Genomic DNA, 14,751 nt, shown 5'->3' with positions numbered 1-14,751 from the left:
CTGCTCTGGGGGGAGGCATTGCTTGAACGAAGCTACCAATTGCATGCAGGGAGGGAATAATTTCTATCTGAGTTATACTCCACCTTCTACCATGAGCATCTTACCCCTTAGCGGACTCGAGCTGATACTGCCCGCAATACACTCCGTCACAGATAGACTCCGCCCCCATATGCGCGAAGTTGCTCTACTGTGCTCCAACCACGAGAAAGTCTCTGCGGGATGAAAGGCAACGGGGTAATGCTGTGAATGAATGTTGATGTCATAAGGTCACACACGTGGGTACTCGTATATCTATTGGCTCGCTCTCACAGCACAAACAATAACATTGATACACACATGTTTATACTATCCTAGTTACAAAATTAGATCACTGTTAATCTCCTGGTATTTTAATCTCTCCATACAGGAAATAAATGCAGGAGAGCGCATGGATTTTAAACTGACGTTATAGAGATAATATTGTCTGTCTACTTCGCTCCAATAGATGACGCAATAGTAAGCACATTCCTTTCACGGTTGATCTCGTGGTTGGAGAACAGTACAGATTCCCGGGATGGACCATAGTGTGTATGAAACAGCCAGAAAGTCCAATTCTTTAAAATGATTATGACGACGACTAAGTTACTGCACTATTTATTACTGTACGTAATATGGTTTAAGGGATGGTACCTGTATAAACTAACAAAACTGGACCAAATATAACAAATTTTGTTCTTTATATAAAAAAGTGGTGATGATCGTTCTCGGGATATTTACCTATAAAAACTTGTTTTCTCACCTCAGCAGAACAAAATGTTCTACATTTTTCAATAGGTATTCTAAATGCAATAACTTTGGCATTATCAAAGACATTCACTTGAAATTGGCAGAATACATGTAACGCAACTTAATGAACAATTCTGTAAATCAGGATTTTTTTTTATATTAAAGTGATATTTAATGATTTTTAAAAGTTCTCACTGAAGTGTTTTTAAAATTTTTTCACTTACTGTATACTTGTTACTCGGTTCATAAGCTCTCATTTGCACTCTCTAACATGAATTTGTGTCAAAGGATGTTGAAGATAACTCGCTTTATATCAATACTTTATTTTCGTTTACATTTATCTGGTTTGTAAAAAAATTCAAACTAACATTTTAATCTTAGTTTCCAAAACTTGTCATCATTTGTAGCCATTTAAATGATTTACAAGTACAAAAAAAAAGGTGTTTTCATAGATCTTTCCAATTAACATGTGCGCTTCATTGGTAGTATTGATAAATTTTCGTGTTCATGATATCAGTATACCTGTATTTCAACTTGAATTTCATTACAGAAATTGAAATGTTTCCAAGGTAAGAATAGTTAGTTTGAAATAACGCCTGCTGCCATGCCGTATTTTACCCATATGTCCAGCAGCCATTGGAACTTTTGACAGTATTCAGTCTGTAAATTCGTGCATTGTTCAAAGGTAACGTTATGTTAATGAAAGACTTTTCTGGGTAATAACCGTCCCAGCTGGATTGCGACTAATTTGTATATTGCTACGAACATATGTGGCAATGGTATCTTTATTTCCCTATTAGCTTTAATGATTATTTTATCAGAACGACTGTTGTGATAGCTCTTGCTGCAGAGGAGCACATGTCTCAGTCCGAAAGAATACATTGCATTTAAACGCAAAAATTAGTTAAAAAACAAAATATGTTACCATAAATGTAAATTTCTTCCTAAGGTCGTGCGTCACTTATTCCTTTTTCATAACATGGGGTCAGGGTCGTCAACTTGTCAGTATAGTTAAGTATTTCGGGAAATAAATATTCCATAATTTATTCACATATTCAGAGAAGGAGAAAGTCTAATCGGAACAAACAGATAAGATATATGCAGCTGAGCATAAAGAATATCGACTGCCATTTCGTCGTCAGTTTCACGCACGGAGTATGCGACGATTACATACATACATGCCTTGTGCGTCGTGTATGTGACGTCATATCTTCAGTATATACCGAGCAGGACGGAGAGTTGTTTTTTAGAAGCAGAAGACAATCTAGCCTCTCATATTGAACAATCCCTCTTTGTACCAGCAGTTTCTAATTAAGAGAGTTTTCACACTTGAGTTTGGGCCACCCATTTGCAGTATGCCAGGCAGTAACGAAGGTCTACCTGTTTTCGAAACCGGTATGTGTGTGATTTTAAAAGCTCATTATTCCCTTTTGTGTAATTCACCGAAGATAAAGCTGTTGGATCATAACAACTCACCTCCTGACGTCAGAGGTGAAATTGTGCTGTAATATCTGTTGACTTCATATACAGTAGCGTGCAAATTAATCCGACCACGACATATTTTTACATTTTCTGTCATTGTTGGCCTCACAGCTGCTCATACCGCTTTAATTGACATCTGTAGTACGTGTAATTCCATTGTTGAAGGTCTGTCGTTATTATTTTTTTTATAATATGTGACATTTTGTCTCTCGTTTTGTGCTTATAAGCATTTCAGTTGTGTTGAAGACTTAATACTGCAATCCTGTGTACATTCTGTCGTCTTCACAAATGGATACAACTCCACGAAAACGGTCTAAAATTATAACATTAGCAGAGCATTCTTCTATGACACAGAGGCAAATTGCTGCAGAATGTCACATCGGTTTGGCTACTGTTAATTCGATCATAAAACGATACAGGGAGACTGGATCCATCACACCCTAGAAAAAAGGAAACTGTGGCCGGAAAAGGAAGGCTTCACCTGCAGATGATCGTTTAATTGTCAGGAAAAGTAAATTAAATCCTAGACTAACTGCTGTCGACTTAACCCGCGAGTTAATGGCTACCACTTGGGCGAACATTCACGTCACAACAGTGCGGCGTAGGCTTATGGAAGCTGGACAAAGGGCTCGTAAGCCTATTAAGAAGCAACTGCTAACCCCTGTTACGTGCAAAAAACGCTTAATGTGGGCAAAATTACATCAACACTGGACAGTGAATGACTGGAAGAATGTACTTTTTTCCGATGAGTCTCATTTCGAGGTCCACGGCCACCGTGTTTCTTTACGTACGGAAAGGATCCGAAAAAGTAACAGCAGCTCATCTGCAACAAGCACCCAAATACCCCCCTAAAGTAATGTTTTGGGGTTGTTTTACACATGAAGGGCCTGGAGCATTAATACCTATCAAGGGAGTGATGAATTCTGACAAATATATTCACTTATTGGAAACCAGAATCGTACCCCAGCTGCAAAAATCATTTCCGGATGGCAGAGTTGTGTTCCAACAAGACCTGGCACCATGCCATACGTCTCGAAAAACTACAGAATTCTTCAACAAGAAGAATATTCAGGTACTCCCCTGGCCAGGCAACTCACCTGACATCAACCCCATTGAGAACTTGTGGTCAATTTGCAAAAGAAGAATGCAAAAAATGGATTGTTCTACAAAGGAGAAGATGATTTCTGCCCTCATTGGTGTATGGTTTCGCGATGAAGAAATGAAGAATATTTGTGGGAAATTAGTGGAATCCATGCCAAATCGTCTCAGAGCTGTTATTAGATTACTGAGGTATGTCTTAGATCCTTTTTTTTATCCCACTTGAGTGTTTCTGCATAAGTAATTACGTTGTTCGGATTAATTTGCACGCTACTGTATGAAGAAGATCCACACTTGTGGAGAAATGTTGACACTATGATATTCTTTAGTTTCACCAATTGTTTAAATAATTGAAAGGTTTCTTAAAAAAGAACCATAGTCCAAAAAATGCAAATTTGAGATATTAAGCATGTGGTGAGCATATTGTAGTGGCCATCTACTGAATTAGTTATTAGTGGAAAAAAACGCCATAGTTCTATGTTATAGGAGTGGAAATTTTCAGTGGTTTTCATAAAACAACCATAGTCCAAAGATTTTTTTGTGAAAAACAGCCGTTGTCCAGGACGATGGGCTGGCCTTCTATGCCCAAGTTTGCGGGTTCGATCCCGGGCCAGGTCGATGGCATTTAAGTGTGCTCAAATGCAAGAGGCTCATGTCAGTAGATTTATCGGCATGTAAAAGAACTCCTGCGGGACAAAATTCCGGAACATCTGGCGATGCTGATATAACCACTGCAGTTGCGAGCGTCGTTAAATAAAACATAACATTCCAGGATGATGGTAGCATTTACAAATATCCCATTCATATTATCTTGAAACATTTATCCATAGAATTTTTAACTGTAGTAGATTGGCAATACTGCTTATGTACGTGGTAAAGGTCACCTCAGAGAAAAATACTTTAGCACGTGAATTGTTGTATTAGTTTTGGAGTCATCTTAATGTGATGTTACAATACCATAAAGTTTAAATGAAAAGTTGCAACGTCTCTCGACAGAAAACTTGCAGTGATTTATCAAAGAATCTGAACACACCATATACTTGGGTTTTCATTATGGAAGTTAGCGTTCCACATTACATGTCGACATTGGAACATTGCATAAACCTGCTGAATTTACAGCAAAGTTTCATGACTGCAACACTGATTTTGGTGTTTTAATTTACGTCATTGTTAAACTCTCTATTTTTATAATACATGAGCCAAATCCCTCAGCATTGAGTTCCTTGGGGGCAGTGTCCCTAGCAATGACTTCCTCGGGGGCACATGTCCTGTGTAGTCATATGTGTGATAACTCCAAATTTTTATAACTGTATCTCAGTCAGATGACTGCTTCTCACGAAACGTATGCAGTTCACTTCCCAATATTTCCTTTTTTGAGAGTTATGGTGCATAAAAAGTTTTCCCTTACTGGTTCAGTTTCCATAGAATATCCAATTCACAATTCCACCATCACTGTGTATGTAGGCGGAGTTTGGATATATATATAAGGGTGTTTGAGAATAAGGTGCTTAGGAAAATATTTGGGGCTAAGCGGGATGAAGTTACAGGATAATGAAGAAAGTTACACAACACAGAACTGCACGCATTGTATTCTTCACCTGACATAATTAGGAACATTAAATCCAGACGTTTGAGATGGGCAGGGCATGTAGCACGTATGGGCGAATCCAGAAATGCATATATGGTGTTAGTTGGGAGACCGGAGGGAAAAAGACCTTTAGGGAGGCCGAGACGTAGATGGGAGGATAATATTAAAATGGATTTGAGGGAGGTGGGGTATGATGATAGAGACTGGATTAATCTTGCACAGGATAGGGACCGCTGGCGGGCTTATGTGAGGGCGGCAATGAACCTTCAGGTTCCTTAAAAGCCATTTGTAAGTATATATATATATATATATATATATATATATATATATACACACACAAAATATTAATTTGGTAAATAACCAATTAAAATAGATTTAATAGTTTACAATTTGTGTATTTTCAAAGTTCCTACACATACACTCGTTTTAACTTGTTTCTAAAGTAATTTTTGTAAAAGAAGTGGGGTTTCTGGAATGTATACTACATAAAATGATATTAACTAGTTTGCCTGGGTTAAGTGTATAGGATAAACAGGCAACTCCCTAGCACATGTAGTACTCACACTAAATTCTCTATCATAACAGGATTTTATGTAATAAAAGTTATGTGGGAGGAAGTAAGTAGCTTAGATTTAAATCGGAGGCAAGATGTGGAAAATTAGTCAGTATTTTCTTTCATGAAAGATTGTTCAGCAAGTAATTGCATTTTTATCTCATATTGTGTTATGTTCAGTTGTCTAGATGAAGCGAATTTATACTAAAAATGATTACTTGATTGCATTGTTAATGTTATTGGTAAACTTGTAACACATTGTATTGTTATTTATCTCTTCATGTCAAGTTATGATATTTTTACTAATAGAGAAACTTATTTTCTTTTCTGTTTTCAGTGACAATTCCTAAAGGAGACATCAATTTGGAGTATGGAAATCCTTTGAAGATTCTCTGTGTACTGAATTCAAACCATTCAACAGCTGCTGGAAAAAATTCGAGTGACATAGTATTTTTTCATGATAATAGGAAAGTGCCAGAAGAGTTTGTTAGAGTTGTTAATTCGACAGCATTAGAAATATTCATAGAGCAGCCACCTGTTTCCAGTAGCATGTACTATTGTAAATTGAAAACAAAAGAAGAGCCTGCAGAAGATGCTTACACCGCAATATGTCTCAACAGAGTTGTTGTGGATAGTAAGTATGAGGGTGGATTCTCGTTCACTACTTAAATTTTTCATGTTCACATGCAAAAAATTTTAAATAATTATAATAATAAAATCCTTCACGCAAAAGAGGATTTCGAAGTACATTATATATCCGGAACAAGTTATGACTATTTTATTTTTATTACAGGAAAGCCACAAGAAGTGCAAAACTTCTCATGCATTTCCAGGAATTGGCAAAACTTGACTTGTTCATGGAAGAAACCTCCAAGTCATGTGAAAACAAAATATGATCTAGCCTTTCGTTTGCCTGGAAGGGCAGGGGGCAGGTAAGAAGGAAGTAATTTTGTAAAATATGGTATGTTTTTAATTAAATAATAATTTGAATTTGAGAATTGAAATGTCGTAAATTAAAAGGTTGATTGCAAGTTTATACAGTTTTGATAGATTTCTTTTGTATGGTGTGTGTACCGCTAGAACAGTGGTCGGCAAAGATTACGCCATATAAAATACAGCCCGCAAAACAGAGCAAAGGGGAAAGTAGGAGGAGAGGATACCCAAACTTAGCTTTGATTAACTTTGAATGAACAAATGATGGCTAAGGGAAGGAAGATAATGCCTTACCCCTCCACCCTGCTTGTGTGTTAAGCGGTTGGCTCGTGAGTCGAGAAATGCCGACCTCTGCTAGAAATATTTTATTTTATTTTATTTTTTTTTTTGTACAGAGGAGGGGCCTCAAGGCTAGCACTGTAGCTTCGAAGGGGCTTATTGTATCTTACCATTATTTTATGTAGGAATGATTGTTGGGTTCAAAGGGCAGTTTTCTTTATAGATATCATGACTCGGCTTTGTGGTGCCATCTGTCCATTGATCCATGTAGGCTAAACGTCCAGATGAAGTCTCACTAGATTGCCCTTCTACCCCTGAGAGCTTATTAGACCTCATCAGAGTGATACCATCTCTATGCTAGTCAAAATACTACAGTTTATCGCACTGCGCCATTTTGAGCAGATGGGAAATGACAGCGAAATTAAGTGAAATGTGAGACCCCCGAGAAAAACCCTCAGGAAATTTGGCTTTGTTCGCCACAAATATGACTGCCATCACCTGACTTAGCATCCAGGTCTGCATTTATCGCAAACCAGTGCTCTGCCTGAGCTGAGTTACCAAGGAGGTTATTTTATAGGATAAAAATGGAGAGGATTTTATTTCCACTTGTCAGAATCCGTAATAACATAGAATACATGGACAACAGAATGAGGGAACTCCTGATGGAAGGTCCACACCTGTAGAGTAACGGTCAGCGCTTCTGGCCGCGAAACCAGGTGGCCCAGGTTCGAATCCCAGTCGGGGCAATTTACCTGGTTGAGGTTTTTTCTGGGGTTTTCTCTCAACCCAATATGAGCAAATGCTGGGTAACTATCGGTGCTGGACCCCGGACTCATTTCACTGGCATTATCACCTTTATATCATTCAGATGCTAAATAACCTGAGATGTTGATAAAGCATCGTAAAATAACCCAATCCTGATGGAAGCATAGTTCTGGCTTTTGAAGTCATAGTTAGACACTTTTCAGTGAATATAATCGCCATAATAAAATGAGACAAAAGCACTTGTCTTCACATGATAATATTATAGGATTTTTTCTTACTCCTTCACTTCGCATCATTTGTCCTTTATAGTTCATAGGTGTTGGTAAATTGTTAATTTTATAATCATTCTGATCTTTTACAGGATGCACTACAAATGTCCAAAAGTAGCTGAGAATGATACTGATGGATCCTGCTTTTGGGATCTGAGTACAAATCCACACTATAGACTACCATACGAGTACTACTACTTCACTCTTACTGGTAGAAACATATTCGGAAATTGGAGCAAACAGTTCAAGTTCCATCATTATTCCCATGGTAAATAATATCACTAATGTATTCTGATTTAATGATGTACCGTTTGTCATGAAAGACAAATATGTTTTAATTTTAAGCTTTCCAATCCAATGGCATCTAGCAGTTATTATTTGAATTTCTTACACACGTCATATGTTTCAACTCATATTTGAAGAAATGCAAGTAAGATCTTGTGGTAATTAAAGATTAAGATCCAATCATCAAGAAAAAAAATATATTATGTTGATGTAATGATGTAGACCTGCTAAACACTCTTAAATTATTTCAGTGTTTGTATTCACTAATTACTTATTGATTGAGTTTAATATGGAGCAAAACTCCCTGGTAGTATTCATTTCTGTTAAGAGGTTGAGTTCAGTTGACCCCAGGGTCATAGTGCATTCCCTATATTAAAGATAATGATCATTGTTTTCGTGTGAAAAGATTATAGTAGCCTAAACATGAACTGTTTCTGAATCTTTAATTTTGGACATAAAATATTCATTGTATTATATTACTATACATCTAAATATTTATTAATGTTTAAGCTTGCCCACATTAAATCAATACGAATTAAGCATTTAACAAACTTGTAGGTTTATATGCTTTCAGCTTGCAACTTGATTACATATACAATAATTTATTTAAAGAATACAGTATAACAGTATCTGCTAAAACTGTTCAATTATTTTTTCCTCGTACATGTCCAGAAAAACTCGGAGTGAGGTATGGATTTAAAGTGTACCGATATTGTTTGAGTATTTCTGTAGCTAACTTTAAAAAGGGAATTGAAAATCGTCTTCTCTTTGTAATTGTATATCTCGTAAATCATACTCTGGTTCTCAGAGCTTTACATAATTATTTTGAAAGCATTATCCTTCACTGCTGTTCAGCTTCACTTCATGTGTTTCAACTATGGAAGGATCAGTCATAGATACAGTTCCAAATTTAGTTTATTTGAACTGAATAGATGACCGATATAATGACGAATACCTCCTTAAAGTGTTTACTTAATTTTGAATCATATTTATTTCTATTATTTCAGTGATACCAGCACCTGCCGCAGAACTCACTATTGTTAACACCACTTACAACTATGCAGTCTTAAAATGGTCAGTTCCTTTCCCTATGCAGTTGTTTCCACCTGGAGTAGTACAAAAAGTGGAATACCAATCAATGTGGGATAAAAAGGATGAATGGAAAGTAAGTATATTGGAATAGAAAGTTTAATAATAATAATAATAATAATAATAATAATAATAATAATAATACGCCAGCTGCATTGTGATTGAAATATACCAAAGTTTTTCGAGAGAAACTGTCCAAACCAACCAACTAAATTTATGGAACTCCCATGAGAGTTGTTGCCCAGAAACACTTGTATATAGAAATCAGTGCAATACAGCGAGAAGAAAACTATTTATTCAAGATTTTGTACAACATTTTCAAAATACAGGACATTTAAAGTTAAAAAAAAAACTCTATACTCTTAATCTTTGATTCGTGAAAATTTCTTAGAGTTTATTGAGTGATTGGAAAATTGTTTCATTCACATTTTTGTTGCCTTTCGACATAACACCCTAATTTCTGAATATGGTCCACAACATGGGCGATTGTAGACAGTGATTTCTTCATTTGAAAAAGGCTGAAATCTAATCGCGTTATATTGCGGGCTGATTTCGGAATTGATTTTCGTTGGATTTCACTTCGAATTATCAAGGAAAAAATCGAATTACAGACGATATTTTTAACATTGCATTGTATAGAAATGTCAAGAGAATGCGGGAAAAGTACGAATTAAAAATGATCTAATTAGAAAAGTTCGATTGTAATAATATGTCGTTATATACTGCAATAAATTAATTCGAATACTTATTTACTTTAAATAGTCTTTCTTATAATGGCAAATGCTTGTAAACAGAATGAGAGTCAATGAACATTATTAAGACCTTTATTAATAAGTAATAAAGATGGATTTGAAAGTAGTGATGAGACGATTTTTGTATTTCTGTAATCATGATCTTGTATTTGCTTATAGATTTTCCTGTGTTAATTGTGTTTGTAAGAAGTACACTGTTTCATTTTAGTCTCATATTGTACTAAAATACGATTTTTTTGTCATAATGATTAAGTGCAAATGTGTTTAAAGATGAATATGAACTGAATAAATAAATTGCTACAAATTTTAATTCCGTGATAAGTGTTTACTGTTCTGAAAGTAAAACAGTTATTTTACTTTTAGTTTATTATGTTGAATTAACTATGGCATCGTTCTTTTCTAGTCTGCAGATACCACCATGTTGCTACTTCATAACGAATATTACGTTTACACTCTCAAAAATCTTTCATATGCCAACACACTCTATGATGTACGAGTCTATATGAGATCTCCTTTAGCTGTGGGAGAAGATAAATGGTCAGCTCCAACCAGGAACACATTTAAAACAAAACCTACAGGTAAATATATAACATGGATGTAAGTTTCCTCTTCCTTCCCAGCCGCCTTTTCCTCTGACGAATTATTTTCACTTTAACTTAATTTAATTCATTGTACTTCATAGATATTACAGTACATCAGCATTGTAGCTTTGAGATGTGGAACAAGTCAAAATTCTTTCCTCTCGTATATCCTACATCATATGTAAATTCTTTTAGCCTTCATATGTTACATGACTGTTACTTGCTAATTTGTAATACAATTTTGTTTGTTTAACAATGAAAGATTCGATCACAAATGCAGGCACCTTCTCTGCTATATATATGAATCAAAATTGTTAGTCATTTACATCGGGTTGGTGAAATGAGATTGTATAAAAAAACTGCTAACAATATATGTAACATCAATGAAATATACCTTAAAGTTTCTTTGAATGACTAAAATACAACGTACAGAATAACAAGACAAGTATTTGTATATGTATTAGATGTGCACTGGCTACGGACTGGAAGGTCCAGGGTTCGATCCCAGGTGGTGACAGGATTTTTTCTCGTTGCCAAACTTTCAGAACGGCCCCGAGGTTCACTCAGCCTCCTATAAAATTGAGTACCGGGTCTTTCCCGGGGGTAAAAGGCGGTCAGAGCGTGGTGCCGACCACACCACCTCATTCTAGTGCCGAGGTCATGGAAAGCCTGGGGCTCTACCTCCATGCCCCCCAAGTGCCTTCATGGCATGTTACGGGGATACCTTTACCTTTTTACCTTTATTAGATGAACACAGTTTACATAATTTAGTGAAAAGGTGTATTCATAAGTATGAAAATGTTAATCACACCTCTATTAATAGTCGACCTGGTTGGCGAGTTGGTATAGCGCTGGCCTTCTATGCTCAAGGTTGCGGGTTCGATCCCAGGCCAGGTCGATGGCATTTAAGTGTGCTTAAATGCGACAGGCTCATGTCAGTAGATTTACTGGCATGTAAAAGAACTCCTGCGGGACAAAATTCCGGCACATCTGGCGACGCTGATATAACCTCTGCAGTTGCGAGCGTCGTTAAATAAAACAAAACATTATTTTTTTTCTACTAATATTAATTTTAGTGTAAATATTTCAATATTGATTACCCTTGGAATTACGTCGTACCTTTAATCAAATTATATTTATTTCAGTTTCATTGGTGAATGCTAGTTGCAGCATCTCAGAAATATTGCTTCAAATTTCGCAGCTCAAAGCAGCTTTGTCAAATTTTAAAGCTCACTAGATTTAACATGTCTTTCTATGAACTAAAACCACTGTCAGTATGCTACGATAGTATGACAGTACATATGCCTGCCATAGTGAAAGTACCCATTGTAGATATTCTGATCTCCTATTAAACTTTGTGTGGAGTTGCTGATTAAGATTTTGAAAATCTTCCATGCACATGTCCATAGCATTTTCATTCTCGTAAATGTGTTTTGTTACAATCTTAGTATGCTGCATCAGTTTTTGCAGACATCCATGGATACAATTCAGACAAATTTTCGTAACAATAATTTCACACCATTACCATACAGGATTTATTATTCACAACAGCATTCATTTGTATTAATTAAGACCCTATATTTATTATTCGTTTGTTCGTTCTTTCGTTAATGTGCAGTTAAAGCCATCAGGCTTTCTTTTCCACACCACCAGAAATACAAATGCAATAATAGAAGAAAATAAAACTATAAACAAAGTAAAACCAGCGAAAATATAGCTATACAAGCCACAGTCTCAGTTGCATTCAAATAACATTGATAGGATGGGAAACTGATTATTTTTTGTTTGACCAGCTTTTCTTGATCTTATTCAGTAAACTAATATATAGTACAATATATGTATAGTATATTTTTCATGCACAAATACGTTGTTTCTTATTCCTAATCTTGTATTAAACTATCATATTTATTTTTATAATCGTGCAAATGTTATACTTCTTAAGCTTGAAAAATTAGAAATATGTACATAATTTATTAGTCTACTTTATGTGTTGCTTCGCCATCCTCTAACCATTTCAGACACTAATAATGACTTCTCTTATTTATAGTGCCTGGTGCTGTGCCTAAAACGGATATTGGAAGTTTCGAAGTGTCCGGTGGTCTGCCAAACCGAGATGTATATATTTATTGGCAACACATTCCAGAACATTTGAAGAATGGTGACAATTTTGAATATAAAATTATATCAGTGGAGGAAAATGGTAGACAATTGTGAGTACGATCGTTTACTCATTGTGAAGAATTTTTAACATGCTTAGAATTTGAAATGCGAAGATTAGTTGCTCTAAACCTACTTTAGTTCTCTTTTTCATAAACCCTTATTTTTTTAATATAATATTCCAGAGCAGGATATGGAACTGAGCTATATTTTTTGCGGCACTCCCTCCATGAAATCGATCCCCATAACTCTTATTCAAAAGAAAATAATATTACAAGATGCAAAAGGAAAACGATCTGATACACGGGATTTTATACTCAGACATCAATCTCGCCAAGTATAAGTACCATTTCAGAGAATTAAAAATATGTAGAGAAAGTATTGTTTTAAATATTTAATTTATTTGTGATTGCTGATTCTATATTTGGAAATTTATGAAACACAATTTCTTATTACAGGCAATTAACACCGAATGAAACTACAAATGCATATGCAAAATTTAGGGGAATAAGCTTCAACAGTTTCAGATTTAAAATAGTCGCAGCAAACAAAGAAGGTTACTCACAAAATGTATCAGAAGTTTATGTACCAAGCAAGACAGAACGTAAGTGACATTTGTTATATTAGTAAGTTAAAATGTTACAATTATAATTGAATCAATTATGTCATTAATAGAAATCATTACTTATATTTCATTGAAAAAGAAATGCATGAAATTATGGACTCTGTACTTGTAATTATTGCAAAGGAAATTATTTAAACCTACTATTAATGTTCGTGTTAAACATTTGAATGTTAGAGGTAGCCTTGCAACAGCACTTTTATTTCATTTATGTTTACTGGAATATTTTTAATTGCAGTTCCACCAGAGCCAATCTCTTTCACTAAGATTGCATTTGAGAAAGGGGAATATGAACTGTCTTGGAAGGAACCGGTCTCAGATAAACATGAAATAGTAAATTATACCATCTTCTGGTGTAATCATGAGCGAGATAGACCATACCAGTGCACGGTAAGAGAATACAACATATATGTCACATGAGATGTACTAATGTATGTACCCGAAATTGGCTGAAGACATTTTATTGTAGTCCTCTTCGTAAATAAATCAAAATATTTCATATTCCGGAACAAAACATGTAGTTACATGAATATACAGGTTGATTCACGATGATTCAACAACACTTAAGGATCCAATTCTATGGACTATTTTGAGCATAAAAAACGTCATGTGAACATGGGTCCTATTCTCAGTATTTAAAAATCTACAGCTGTTCGAAAATATAGAAAATGAAAAGTGTCATGAACAGAACAGAAGGAAATTAACGACAAATACAAGCAAAATGTTTGACAAATGAAAATTTTCTACCTCAGGACGAGGAGAGATGGCAGTGCACAATTTCTGATCACTAGACTGTGCACCAATATGCTTGGGTTAAATCCCAAATCTCTCCGCAGTGCATTGGAAGAGAATGCATATGTCACTGTTAATTGTGATTCGTCCATCGGACAGGGACATTAAACCATTATAATTACTTGATACAACATGATATTTCAGGCTTGAATTCAGTCATTGATAAAATATGTCTTTAAACAATAATTGTAATACCATAAGTTAATAAGACTTGTATAAAAGAAAAAATCATTTTCTCAATTTTGTGTTAATGTTAAGCACACTGTCTTGCTGAAATCCATATGTTGCATATGCTTTCTTGAGAGTTCTAATTATGTACCTGTGTCAATCTGCAAATAAAGTTGACTTGTTTCCTTTGTTCATTGCAATGATATATATTTCAGGGCTTTCTGAACTGGACTCACGTATCGAGGTCAGAAAATGTGAAAAAGATAAATGTTCCTGAGGATAAGATATATCAATTTGCAATTTCTGCGAATACAAGGAATGCTAGCAGTGGTATGGTGTGGGCCTCTTGTACAGTTATACATAATAAGGGTAAGTAGTAAGTCGGTGAAGTAAATCATAAATAACACGTCTTTTTGTAGCACTAGCTAAAAGTCGCCATTCTGCATAGACAACAAATTATTGTACTGGAAATATATTTTAGAAATCTTTGGGAAAATAAATAAATAAATAAATAAATAAAATATATATAATTCTCTCTTCAGTATTTATTCATGTGGAATATTAATAATGTTT

At 35.2% G+C, this 14,751-nt stretch overlaps 1 protein-coding gene across 9 annotated transcripts in view; it reads left to right on the top strand.

Moving 5' to 3' along the window:
• The window catches only part of dome (cytokine receptor domeless), an 888,032-nt gene that overhangs the window by 821,203 nt on the left and 52,078 nt on the right, over positions 1 to 14,751 (top strand). For all 9 annotated transcript variants that reach the window (XM_069837294.1, XM_069837295.1, XM_069837297.1 and 6 more), the window contains 9 exons: positions 5,824 to 6,120; positions 6,280 to 6,418; positions 7,825 to 8,000; positions 9,025 to 9,182; positions 10,262 to 10,436; positions 12,487 to 12,649; positions 13,055 to 13,200; positions 13,457 to 13,608; positions 14,394 to 14,547. In XM_069837294.1, coding sequence (XP_069693395.1) covers positions 5,824 to 6,120; positions 6,280 to 6,418; positions 7,825 to 8,000; positions 9,025 to 9,182; positions 10,262 to 10,436; positions 12,487 to 12,649; positions 13,055 to 13,200; positions 13,457 to 13,608; positions 14,394 to 14,547 — 1,560 coding nt within the window. The remainder of the gene's footprint in view (positions 1 to 5,823; positions 6,121 to 6,279; positions 6,419 to 7,824; positions 8,001 to 9,024; positions 9,183 to 10,261; positions 10,437 to 12,486; positions 12,650 to 13,054; positions 13,201 to 13,456; positions 13,609 to 14,393; positions 14,548 to 14,751) is intronic.

The sequence above is a fragment of the Periplaneta americana genome, chromosome 10 (genome assembly GCF_040183065.1).
Source record: "Periplaneta americana isolate PAMFEO1 chromosome 10, P.americana_PAMFEO1_priV1, whole genome shotgun sequence".
Taxonomy (NCBI): Eukaryota; Metazoa; Arthropoda; class Insecta; order Blattodea; family Blattidae; genus Periplaneta; species Periplaneta americana.
The sequence above is the reverse complement of the archived record's forward strand: the minus strand, read 5'-3'. Positions and strand labels throughout refer to the sequence as shown.